The sequence below is a fragment of the Purpureocillium takamizusanense genome, chromosome 11 (genome assembly GCF_022605165.1).
Source record: "Purpureocillium takamizusanense chromosome 11, complete sequence".
Lineage (NCBI taxonomy): Eukaryota > Fungi > Ascomycota > Sordariomycetes > Hypocreales > Ophiocordycipitaceae > Purpureocillium > Purpureocillium takamizusanense.
The window spans coordinates 48282-61072 of record NC_063078.1 but is presented as its reverse complement, the minus strand read 5'-3'; the positions used below and the strand labels follow the sequence as shown (position 1 = coordinate 61072).

General features: G+C 62.9%; 2 protein-coding genes across 3 annotated transcripts; both read left to right on the top strand.

Annotated features, from left to right (window-relative positions):
* The first annotated feature begins 290 nt into the window (after positions 1 to 290).
* JDV02_009931 (uncharacterized protein) lies at positions 291 to 2539 on the top strand. Of its 2 annotated transcripts, XM_047991631.1 has the most exons (2): positions 291 to 1830; positions 1926 to 2539. In XM_047991631.1, the coding sequence occupies exons 1-2, from the start codon at positions 878 to 880 to the stop codon at positions 2137 to 2139; spliced, it is 1167 nt and encodes a 388-aa protein (XP_047847643.1). In that variant the 5' UTR covers positions 291 to 877; the 3' UTR covers positions 2140 to 2539. The 2 variants fall into 2 exon arrangements, with proteins under 2 accessions (XP_047847643.1, XP_047847642.1); XM_047991630.1 differs by having other exon boundaries at positions 291 to 2539.
* Positions 2540 to 7255: 4716 nt separating this feature from the next.
* On the top strand, positions 7256 to 9164 carry JDV02_009930 (uncharacterized protein). Its single transcript, XM_047991629.1, has one exon. The coding sequence runs from the start codon at positions 8813 to 8815 to the stop codon at positions 9155 to 9157; it is 345 nt and encodes a 114-aa protein (XP_047847641.1). The 5' UTR covers positions 7256 to 8812; the 3' UTR covers positions 9158 to 9164.
* Positions 9165 to 12791: the final 3627 nt, after the last annotated feature.

Here is a 12791-nt window from a genome sequence, read left to right as displayed (position 1 = left end):
AGCTGGCAAGCTCAAGGGCGGGTCGTTTTGACAACCTCGTGGTGCGACACGGAAAGCGGCTCAGTTGCTGGGAGGATGTCAATTGCGGCCGTGAGAGCGTAGTCAATTCGGTGCAGGGAGGAGGGTTCGCATGGCATGCGAGACCTTGGCGAGGTCAACCGCTCGATGCGATGTCGTCATCGTTGCCGCTCCAGCCATCTGCAGCCATCTGCAGGCCGTCCAGGGGCTTTTGCTCCGGTGGGGTTGGCGCAGGCAGAACGCCCGTGGACCACCAGCCTGTGGCGCGACGATGAAAGGGAAGGACCAGCCAACGCTGCTTCCAACTGGCAGACACTCAGCAGCTCGACATCACCCGCTACTTCGTATACTGGATGCTCTTCGGCCACCTGGCCACTGCACCACCTTTGACGAAACCCGTTGGCATCAGCGGTGGACGAGCTCGCAGGAACATCCCGCGCCCGCCTGCCCGAATGGTACAAACTAGCTACCTGGTACGTCCGACTCGCCGAGATGCCACGTTTACTCACGAATAGAGCCGTCAGCCACGCTGCTCGTCCGAATCGCCTTCACGCTGTGCGGAGACAATGCAGTCACGTCGGTCCCTGAGTCACCGTCTCGGACTAGCCCTCGCGTAGGCGATTGACGATGTCCGCCTGCCTATTCGGTGCGTCTAGCGTCACGAGCGGGATGAACCCTGAATGTGATTGTCAACGGCCCCGTCCCAGGCTTCAGCTGTGAGTTGTCCGGGCTGTCGGCGCGGCACGGTCATTTCCGACGCGGGGTTGCCAGTGTCTCACTGCCCGGCCTGCCGATCAAAAAGGACTGCCCGAACTGCTCATGAGCTGTTCCTCTCTCCCAATCCATCGCATTCGCCAACATGGAGCAGCTCTACATCGACAACACCATGCCGCAGCAGGCCCTCGGGGCGGCCCCGGCGGACCTGCTGAGGGAAAGCCTGGAAACGCTCGTCACGACGCACCCGCCGCAGGAATCCTACGACCCCGAGACGTGCATAGGGCTGATCGCGGGCCCGACAGGCGTCGCCTACGCTCTCCTCTGCTTGTCCGCCCGTCACCCGGACCTACGCATCCAGGGTCACAACCTTGTGCACTGGGCCGGCAAGTACGTCGAGGGCGACCGCGGGACGCTCGTTCTCCAGGACGGGTGCTGCGGCTTCGTTGCCGAGGTGCTCGCTCTCGACGCCGTGCGCGCCTGCGTCACCAAGGACCGGCGCTGCGTGACGGCGCTGCTCGCGCACATGCCGAGACTGCTCGAGCCCGCGTCGGGGGAGGGCGCCGACAAGTTTCCCGCCGAGATGATATACGGCAGGGCGGGCATGCTCTACATGCTGCGCGCGGTGCGCCACTGGGTGCCCGACTCCGCGGACCTGCTCGAGGAGCCCATAGCCCGCCTGGCGCGCCGCATCTTGGACAAGGACGACGACGGCAAGGGCCACTGGGTGTGGAACGGCGATCGATACTTTGGAGCCCCCCACGGCGACATTGGCACCCTGGCGCAGATTGTGCTATGCGTCCCGACGCTCGCCCCTGAGCTCGCTGGCCTGCTCGAGGAGCTCCTGGACCTCCAGAGCGACGAGGGCAACTGGATTCACACGGCCAAGGCCCTCGAAGCCGGCGAGGCTGCCGTCCGGGTGCAGTTCTGCCACGGCGCGCCGGGATTCGTCTTTGCGCTGCAATCGCTGCGCCCTCACTACCCCGACTTCGCCGAGCGGTTCGACAAGGCCATTCACAAGGGCCGTGAGGTCACCTGGGCCAAGGGCGTGCTCAAGAAGGAGCCGAGCCTCTGCCACGGCGTGCTCGGTAACGCATTGTAAGTCCAAGCTGACCATGGTCCGACGGCGAAGAGAAAGCAGGCGAGGCTCTCGCGCGATGAGCCGTCCGGAGCTGACCGACGTAACGTTCCAGATCGCTGGAGAAGGGATCGAGGAGGAGCCACTTCCTCGCGCTGGCGACGCCGGACGCCGTTGCCGAGACCCGGGCGCGCGACGCAACACTCTTCAAGCCGGCCAACTATGGGCTCGAAAACTCCGCGCTGCTGGGATATTGGCCGAGCGCGGCGTGGGCGTGGTCGATGTGCGAGGACGAGGAACCGCGGATGCTATTTTTCAACGACGTCTAGGCGGAAGTGCCGTCCTGCACGCCCTCGTCGTCGAAGCCGCTGGAGGCACGATTTCGCCTCGGTGGTGCGTCCCCCTTGATGGGCTGATATTTCGCGGTAGCGCCTTCGCTGGCCCTTCGTGTAAGTGGAACGGTAGACTGCGGCCTGGTTTAGATGTATCCCCGACTCGTTGATTGGCTGCAGGCGCAGTCCGGGGCATTTGGAGATGGTTTGGCGGGCAAACCTTGTCGAACGTCTGGATCGCTTGCCTCTGTGGAGGCCAGCCGCCACCCTGGGTGATACGAGATGATGTCAACCATTCCTGCGCGGCCAGCAAGCGCGTAGGTCATGAATAGCCAAGCATCACCACCCCTAGCCCCCTCGTCGCCTCGATTGACTACCCACTACCTCCTAGCACGGCACGCTGCTGAACGTAGATCGGTGTCATCCGAAGCGGATCGGGAAGTTCGTCTAATTCGTAGGTGGGTCGCGCGGCGCTGGAGAGCCGGCTTTGGCATGGCCTCACCGTCGATAGTTGACGGCGCGCAGGGTTTTCCTGCAAGACTCGGAAAGGGGGGCAGCTCGACGGGCTTGCGACGCATCGGCGTATGGCCGAGTGGTTCCTCAAAATCAGGCTTTGGCGATGGCTTCAAGCCCTGGGCGTGCGGGTTGCGGCCCCTGCCCGAGCGGGTAGCGAACGGTTCAACGTGCCGGAGCGCGGCGCCACGACGATTGCACTCAAAGTCTCAACGTCGGTCGGCGTTGCGCCGTGTGGTGGTCGGAGTCGGCTCCGATGCGGGTGGCACACAGCATCTGGAGAGGTGAAGAGGCCCGACGACGAAAATTCATCACTAGGCATCGAGCAACGGCGCGATGAATGTATCGGGGCAGCCTCGGCACTGCAAGGCACGCCTCGTCGTCGGTCCCCCGCGTCGTGCAGAGCGACACCAAGGCGTCAGGCCATGACGCCGGCGAACTCTGCCGCTGCCTCTTTTGTTCGCCCGCCACGGACGCGCGCGACGGGAGGGCTGCCGAGCCTTGGCGGCCTTGGCTTCCACCTGTGGCTGAAGCGTTGGGGTCTGTCGAGCGGGTGCCTGTGGCGGCGTTTGATCGAGTCAGGGCTGCCGCGATGTCAACTCATGGGACGATGAAAGCCGGACGGCGACGGCGACGGCAAAGGCCCCGCGGGTTTGCGCCGTGTGGTCTCTCGGGTGCATGGAGGTGGGCATGGGCAGTGCCGAGATCGCGAGCCGTCGGTCGTCGCAGGTCGTGGTGAGGATCACCGCCGCGGTGCGGCTGCGCAGACTCAAATGATGTCACAGCGAGTACCTGGGCGTCGGTCGATGTTGTGGAGCTTGACGATTCGACAGTGACCGGGTTCGACGACATTTACACCGCGCCAGCGGGGCACCACACGGAAAGGGTCAAGATGCACCATGATGCGCCGGGACGTTGCCGCCCGCGTCCGTCGTACATTGTCCAATGCAATGCAATGCAGACGGCCGCGGACGGAATCCTCAGACGGGGTGACTCGGCCGAGTGGCGGCGGTGCAAAACTCCATGGACATTGTCGGAGACCATGGCACCCACCACCACGTTTTGTTCGCCCCCTGCAGAACCCCTGTCGCGGGCCCACCCTGTAGCGGCGAGGGGAGGGCACGAGCCGTGATGGTTTTGTGCATCGGGGTCGGGGATGGGGCAAAGACCGGTGCGATGGCGCTCTCCAGACGGGGATGGTGACGATGGACGGCACCGAAAAGCACTTGACCGTTGAATTGATGATGGATAGACGCTGGGGGTGGGAGGGCACACGCATCCCCTATGCTGCGACGACGGTATCCAACGACGGCAATAATCGGAGGGGAGGCCCAGGACAACCAACCATTACGTGTCAATGGCGCCCTGTGTCGCATCGCACGACAACGTCACAATGGGTCAGGAACCACACACGGCCTGGACGACGATGATGCGATGGCACCGGTACCTCGCAGCGTGGACAGTCACAACACATGCAGGCCCTTATGCAGCCCCGTCACCAACGACGTGGAGCAAGCCTTGAACGAGACAGCCCAGGGCGAGACGAATGCGCACAATGCTCCCAGCAGCAACCCCGGCGGGCGCAAAAAAAAAAAATCGGGTTCGGGAAACAGGGTCGGCGTTCTGGAAGCCATCCACGCCCACGCCCACGGCCATACCCGGTTGCCCGCCCTGGTCGGGTACCCACCGCCCCAGTTGCCGAACAGCTTCCCGAGCTGACGGGGTTGGGAGGGGGCAAGACGCGCCATCGGACTTTGACGGGCCCGGACTGCGTGTCTGTGTTCCCGCCGCCCTGCGCGCTGGCCATGGCAATTGTCCAATGTGCATGCGCGACGCCGCCAGCGGTTGACTGGAACGAGCGAGCCAAGGTGTCCCATTGTGGATGCACGATGGAGCCATCGAGATTTTTGCAACGCCCGCTGTGCGTGCAAAGACATGCAGACCCGCAAGGTGCCTTGCGTCTGGGGCATGCTGACCCCCATAGTAATGCAGTACAGCGCGCATACGAACTACATGCGCGCATGGCCGCCCGGGAGACGTGAGGCATTTGAGCGCGTCCCGAGTTGTTCTCGTCGTGGCCAGATGGCCAGAAGGAGCATGCGCCGGCGTTTATCACGACAGGGCCGCTGTCGGCGGTGCGCAGGTGCGGCATGAGTCGACGTGAACGCGAGCCTTCCTGTCCCGACGACGGGCACGCCCTCTGCCCATTGGCGCTTTCGCTGCACCTTAGGGAACAGTTGGTAAGGCACCACAGCACTGCGCGCGGCATTGGCCTGGGCAGCAGCAGCAGCAGCAGCAGCAACAGCACCCAGCAAGTGGTTGCGCCTCTGGCAGGGCGCGCGAGCAGACGGGCGGGCGATGGCGGCGCGAAGATGCCGGTCGGCACCCGAAATCGCCGTTGAAGACGCGAGACAGTGGGGGTGGAGGGCAGGGGCCCCAGCCACAGCGGCGGCGCCAGTCCGTGTCGCTGTCCACCCGTCCCATCGCCTTGGCTCGATCGCAGCTCTGCAAGCCGCCCCGCGACCATTGCAGAACCGGGGTTCGATTTGGGGCAGTCGGCGAGGGGGTGGAGGACACCGTTGCTGCTACGTACGTACAGTACTCCGTACGCGATCGCGAGATGCAGCAGCGTGGGTGGCCGACACGTGTGGGCAAAAGGAGCGGCCCCGCGCCGCGGAGAAGGGCCCTGCAAGGCATCACGGGGACAGAGTGCTGGGGGGTCTGGTCTTGACCATCATCGTCACTGTCGTCAGCATCACCGTGACAATCGGGCTACCAGTGCCGGGAGCGCGATGGCGGTGATGCTACGAAGCCACCTGCGCCGTGCCGCGTCCTGGACTGAGATCCGGCCTCACTGATAACACTACTTGCGCCGTGTCCGGGACGTGTCAGCATCGGAAAGCCAGGCGCCAAACCACGGCATCTAGCACGGGAAACGAATACTGGTGGTGGCAACCGCTTGCGAGAGCGCAGGGCTGACGTCCCGAGCGACGACCGCCCCGTTGACGACAACGACGCCGAAGCTCGGCATCGCGTCAGTATCCCGCTTCCACCCACTTCGCTCCGGCCTTCCTTCCAGAATGCCGCATGGAAGCCCGGCACTTGGGGGGGGACGGGCTGGCTGCACCACAGGGCAGATGGCAGGGCGAGGTGGAGCTGCCTGGCGCCGGAGATACGCGGGCAGGTGCTGCACCAACAGGCTGAGCCTGGAGCACGCTCGGCGTCGTAGCGTCTCCACGGGCCGGCAGCCAGGCGTGGTGGGTGCATGGGCACGGTAGTGGAGGCGGATGACGATATCAAAACCACACACCGTTGACACACGGGAGCGGGAAAAAAAAAATTCAACGTCAGGGGTGCGCATGACGAGGGTCAGGATCATGGCAGAGTGGGAGGGGGCGTGCACCACACCGCTGGGCTGTCTGTTTGTCCGTCGAAGTCGTTGGGAGTCCCGACGACAAAGGAATTTTCCACTGGCGCCCTCGTCGAGGTAGGCAACGGCCATGAAACTTGGGATGAATCGCGACAACCGCGCGGTGCTGCGTCACGGCACTTGCATCCTCGTGGCGGACTCCTCGAACTCGGCCAGCCAGCCGTAGTGGCACTCGTTCAGGTAGCCCTACCGCTGGGGCTCGCCGTGTCAGTACCGGTGCCCAATTTGGTGCGGCGACGGGACGGAGGCGGCGAGGCCCCACCCGGTGCCTCGGCCTTTTGCGACGGATGAGTGGGGCATTCGTCTACTACATTCGTCCGTGGACGGCCCTCGACTGGCGGTGCGAGTGGTGGTTTGTGAGACGTCTTGTCCACGGAGCTCGACTCTCGCTGCAGAAGCAGCCCCCGGCGCTGTTTACGTAGCGGGCGACAAGGTCGTGCTGTTTGAGGTTGAGGCGGCGCGCGAAACCCAGGCCAACGGTTCAACTCTCGAGTGGAAGCACTTTTGTGGGCGAGGCGAGCGAATGAGATGGTGGGATGATGATGTGCGTCAGAGCGGCACCGCCTTTGACGCTCGCGCGCGTCGCCTCTCGGCGCCCCCTTCTTTGTGGAGGGAGTCGAGACCGCTCGCGGGCCGCTGGGCTTGGGGCCGAGTCGCGGGCTGAGGCGAGGGCATCACCGCCCGTCATTCGTCACTGCTGTCCCTCCCACCATTAGCAACAACAGGGGGGAAATCGGCAAGCGAGCGCAACAGGCACTAACGGACGGCAGATTACAATTCAGAAGGCTAAAATTGTATCACCCCTGCCAGAGGCGACTTGCTGGCCCGCATTGTCTGCATGGGTGGGACCAGCTGTCGAGTCGCAGAAGACGAGGGGAACCAACAACTGCCGAGCTGCAATGCACGTCTGGCTGACGTGCGATGGAGGGGACGTTGCCCGCATGGTGGATGAGGTGTGGCGTCGCATGCGTCGCGTCGAAGTAACAGAAGTAGCAGCGACGGCGCGTGGAAAACGTCGGGGACATGCTCGCGGTCGCTGGCTGGCATGCACGTCAAGTCAGTTCGTCTGCCGCACGGCCCTGTACAAGGTATACTGTAAGTCGTGACGGCCAAGGTCATAACTTGCAAACCCTGGCATTAGCAGTCGTGCATATCGACACCGTCATCATCGCCAAGCATCAAGTGCCGGAGAGCTCCAGAGCACAGATGCCGGCACGCATCACGACGGTTTCGCTCATGTCGCTCACACGACGCTGGGTAATCACCACCGAGGCCATCATCACTCATCAGTCATTACCTCCAGCGTCAAGCCCTGCGCCGCTTATTCCCGCGCCGGCCCCGCTCATTCCCGGGGACCCGCCCCCCTTCGGCACCGCTTCCGCTGCCGATCAGGGTTTGACCCTCCAAAACCGCGTCGCCTAATCAATTACTCAGCCGCCGGCCGCGCCCTTGTATGCGTGTGCCGTCCATTGACGCCAACCAACACCCATCATAATTGACTGCCACCCAGCCGTCAGCCAGCCAAGCCAGCCGCGGAGAGGGGGGAATGGAGGAGGGGCGTGCTGTTTTGCACATGCTTCTTCTCTCCAGGGGTCCTGCGTGAGAATGAACGAAACGAAGCCGGGGGGAGAGGAGGCGCCACCGTTCTATCCATGGTTCCAGGTCGCCCTCGTGTGACGACCGCATGCGTTCGTCTTCCGTGGATGGATGGATGGATGCATGGCGCCACGAGAGAGACGCGGTCTCGTTCCGCGACAGCGAATCCACGGAAAATTCAATGCAAGCATCAAACGTGCGTGAAAGCAACGGGCCACCACCATGCACCGGGAAAAGCGCCGTCAGCATCGCATCGCGTCGCGTCGCCTGGGTAAAAGGCTTGCAACAGCGTCGTCGCTTACGCACATGATGAACATGGCTCACTCACAGGGAAACGGCTGTTGTCATTGCAAGCTACGTGCGTGCATGCATCTGTGCACCGCCCGCCGCCCGTCAGCGTCAGATTGGGAAAGGGAATGGACTGGATCGAGACTGGTTGGTGCTTTCGTGGTGCTGACCTGATGATGACGATGCCGACGCTCATTGGCGGCTGCTGGCTGAGGTAGCACCGTGGCACCGTTGAGAAGCACGAGCAGCACTGGGGGGCCATCCCATCCATCTATAGGCAAGACAGACAAGTGCACGGTAGGTGCAGTGGCGCCGTGAGCGAGCCCCGCGACTCTAAGCCTAAACGAACGCGCCGTCCGGCAAGGGGGAACCGAGCCGCCAAGGGGCTCAGTAATCATTTCACAATCAATCACGCCAGAAAACCTTGGGGGGCGCGACGGTGGCGCATGCTTTGGGCCGGCCATGATGCGATGTGATTGACGGCCTGGCCGCCATGCGATGCCGTGCCATCCATCTATCATGCATGTCTGCACGGTATGTGCGCCAGCCAGACAGTTTCAAACCCGCACACGACATATCATCCTTAGCTTTGGTTAGCCCCCTCGAGGCCGTGGCTGGTGCCTTATCTGGGGCCCATCCGGGGGCTGAAAGTCTAGATCCGCCAGGGCTCGGCTGTCGATAGCCTTTGGGGCTGGAGCCGCGCAGGAAGGTAGGTAGGTAGGGCGGTAGTAGATGTAGCAGGTAGCGTTTTCGACGGACTGATGGCGGCGTGCGATAGAGTTGGGAACCTTGACGGGTTCGTGTGGTTGGTGGGCGGTGCGCCAAGGGCTTGACATTGGCAGGATGACAGGTCCTGGGGACGTGGAGCTGGAGGTGCCCGGTTACCAGCTGGTGAGGTGGACGGGCCCTGGGCATCAGCGGCCAACGAGTCGCAGGAGCGTTTTGTCGTGGCTTCGAGGGGCTCAGAGGACGACCTTTGACGACCGACTGGCGTCCTTGTTGACTGATGACATGGGCTGCAAAGACGGGGTTCGGCATCTCGACTGCCGGCGGCCCAACACCATTCACGCCATTGTACGTACATGCATGTCTTGGACGGGTACAGTCTTGGACGAGGAGTGCCGCGAGGGGCAGGAGACGGCGACTGCGACGTCACCTGACGAGCATCACACAGCGCAGCGCGCGTAGGCGGGCGGTAGACGGACGACGGACGAGACGCACCGTCCGCGGAGCTCGGTCGGAGTTGGGCATAGCAAATCACCGGGGGCGAACTCCACAGCAGCAGGTCGCCGCCGTGATGTGTCACCTCGCCGCGCAGGGGCAGACTTGGCAGAGTCCGTGGACAGATCCGAGACGGGCAACGAGTTGCGAGGGCTCGCCGACCAGATGACCAGCATCCCTGTCCGCTTTCTGTCAGTCTGTCAGTCTTTCTGCCCCCTCGAACACATCCAAAGCAAAGGGGACTACAACCAAAACTGCACACACATGTGCTGCATACCACCTCTGGGACGCTCTGAGTGTGTTGCCTCGGGCCATGAACCAAACGCAAAAGAACATGGAGTCAAAGTGGCTCGATGACAGCGGGTGCTGCGTCCCGCGTTCCAGCACGCAAGCGAGCTGGGGCAGACGGCGACGCAAAATCCCCAGTTGCGCGATGCGGTTGGTTGGCAAATGGATAAGTTGATGCAGAGACCGAGTGAGAAGAAGCTCCGATGCTACAGTATCCTGCCGGGAACGTCGTCGTCGTCGTCGTCGTCGCCGCCCTACGGAAACTGGGTTTGAGGCTGAAGAGAGGGCCCCTGCGAATCGCCCGTAACATGGCCCCTTGTCCGGACCGTTTCCCGTCGAGGCGGGCGAGTTTTTTGCGGCAGCACATGAGTGGGAAACGAAGCCTGTTGATTGCGTGGGAGCACCAGCATGGCATGTGGCGACGCTTAAACGGCTTCTGAGCCGCGCGCTTGTCCTTACCTTTGTGCTTGGGTATGATTTTGACTTTGACCCCTCTTCGTCTCTGGCGTCGTCCAGTACTACCTCAGTCTACCTGTCTCTGCCCATCACGCCGGTCCACGGGCCCCTCGAATTCCACCTCTGGAGCGCTCTACTACGGCCTGTCCATCAACCCACCCGTGCTGACAGGCGGGCCAGGGCCCTGGTTCGACGGATGAATTTCACCCAACTCGACGGCGATGACGGGGCCGCATTGTCCCGTGATGGAAGCCCGAATCGCCAAACGACGAAATGCAGCCCGTTTGTCGGATGGAGTCGCGACGTGGTGATCTGGACCGCCGGTCGGGATGAGATGGCCCCATGTCCCATGTCCATGTCGATGAGATGGTCCCACGTCGATGAGATGCGGCCGCCCCATGTTGATGAGATGGCTCCCCACGTCGATGATTCCAGGGCGATTGCATGCCGCCAGCGTGCCGATCGATGGAGGGTCCATCCTCCGCGGCTCTGGAAGAAGCTCGCCGCTGACCAAGACGGCGCCAGCGCTGGAGAGGGGACGGGGCACACGCATCGCACGTCTAATCGAACCAACCAGGCCTGTACCACATGCTGATTGCGACGTCGCACGAACGAGCATGCGCGCGCCAGAAACGACATTATTGTCTTCTGCTAAGGCTGCTTGGCGAGCTCCCCCCTCTTCGGCCGCGCGAGGCGCAACAGTAGCGGAAACTCTGATGGCCGTTGCAGCGAACGAGCGATCGTGGTGCAGCGCTTCGTCTTATCTGTCGATGCCTACAGTTACACACTGCGCTCGGCGCTGCGCAGCCCATCGTTCAATCAATCAAGCATTGCAAGCGCAACGGCGGCTGGCCTGTGGCGGCAGCTCCAGTGAGCTGTGGGGCGCCACCGCGAGTCTAAGCACGAGCTACCAGAGCCTCTTGTACGTACGAAGGCGAGCACTTGCTGCTGACGCTTGGTGCTAGGAGAACGGTCCGTCCTTGGCCCTTGGGCTCAACTGTGCGCGTGCTCCTGGATGTGCGTGCATGTGCTCCTGGCATATCGCGTTATGCTTCGGCGTCATTGTCATGAAGCCCCGGGGGCGGTCCCCCCTTGTGACTCGCGAGGGTTTTCCTACAGGCATGTACAGGTAGCGGATGGGGTTCGATGCAGCGGCTATAGATGGGGCGACGATGCGGTGCGATGGGGCAGCTGCGCCGGCGATGCGGCCGACCAGCGCAGGACGTCATGGGCGAGCACGTTGATGAGTATTTCGAGGCGCAAAGGGGGCCCAGGGCGATCGTGGTAAGGCGTCAAAAGGTAATATTCTTCACGCGCAAAAGGGACGAAAGCCACAGCGACCACCGTTTGCATCGTCGCTGGCGGCGTCTCGCTCGGTCCACTGGGCTGGGCTGGGTTGCGTGCTGTAGGGCGGACCCGCCAGCGGGTGCAGTCTGGTGCGTCCAGCGATGCCCCAGCTCCCTTGGCGGTGACAATTCCAGCAGCAGCCAAGCGTCACCATCAGTTCATGTTCGCTGGAGGTGCTGCTGCTGCTCGAGCAGGCGCGGGGGGTGGCCTTCGCTAGCGCGCCGCTCCCAGGGCTGGGGCTGTGGCACCTTGGCAGGCCTGCTCGCGGTGGCGGATGACAGCTGCTGATGGGATGCTGATGGAGCGCTGATGCCCGTGCTGATGACATCCAGGCTGCTGACCCATGGTGCAGGGCTGCTGTGCCGATAGCCTACCTGCCTGCCAGGGCTGGCGCTTGCTCTCCCGCGCGGCGCTGAAGCGAGCGAGCAGAGAGCAGCAACTCACTTCTTGCTGCAGGCGGATATGATTGACAACTGGAAGCGAGTCCCCGGTGGCTGGGGCCTGGAGTCTCGGGCGCGAAACCCAAACCTCAGGGCGCCCAGTCAGACGGGCCCGCGAGCGCCCTCTCCAAAGGTCTCGTCGGCGTCTGTCTCGCGGCAGGTATTCTGGCACCTTTTTGCATGTTGCTTCCAGGCATCGCAGTGGCGGCTTGCCGCGAATCTACATACATACAAAAACACCAGCCATGTGGTCTCGTGCCCAGGACTCCTGCACCTCGACCGGGGGGTTGCCGTGGCCCCGAGCGAGGGGAGGGGAGGAGAGGTGGGATGTGGAGGAGGTGGAGGTGGACGAGGGTGGAAATCTCCGTGTCCGTGGAACACTTGGTCCTTGTGCTTTCCGGTGTTCATCAGTGCACTCTGGCATGGCATCATGTTTATCGTGAACATGGACGAGCAACCATCTAAAGGAGATGAAATCCCACAATTCAGAAAATAAACCGCGTGCACGGAAAGAAAAAAAAAGAAGAGCGTGCTGTTTTGCCTGCTTGCTTGCCTGCTGGCTTATTGCTTCCGCTTGTATAAGCGGACGGGCCGCGGGCGACGACCCGCCCCGGTACGGCATTCCCCCCAAGGCCCAAGGTCCAAGTCCGCGGCGTCGCGGCGGAGTTTGCGAGGCTGGCCAATGGAACTACATGCATGGGCCCCCTCGGGCAGTTTTTTCCCCTCTCCTGTGTGTGTGTGTGCGGCCTGCGTTGGTTGCTCCTTGGCAGGTGACGTTGTTGGCGGGTTTTGTGCTGGGCCCTGGAAGAGCCCAGGCCAGTGGAGTGAGACGACTACCTACCCGGGCAGCGCACCTGTGCAGCAGGGCACTTCAGCGCTGGTGGTGGTGGTGGTGGCGTGGCGGTGGAGGTGGGCGCCCACCAACAAACGCTGGCATGGAATGCGCTGATGTGCTGATGGATGCTCTGATGTGCTGATGTGCTGATGCTCGAGGTGCCGCTGGACGCTGCAGCGCAGACTGTCCATGCCCGTACATGGCACGTACATGCGGTGGCAGCACGCTCCATGCG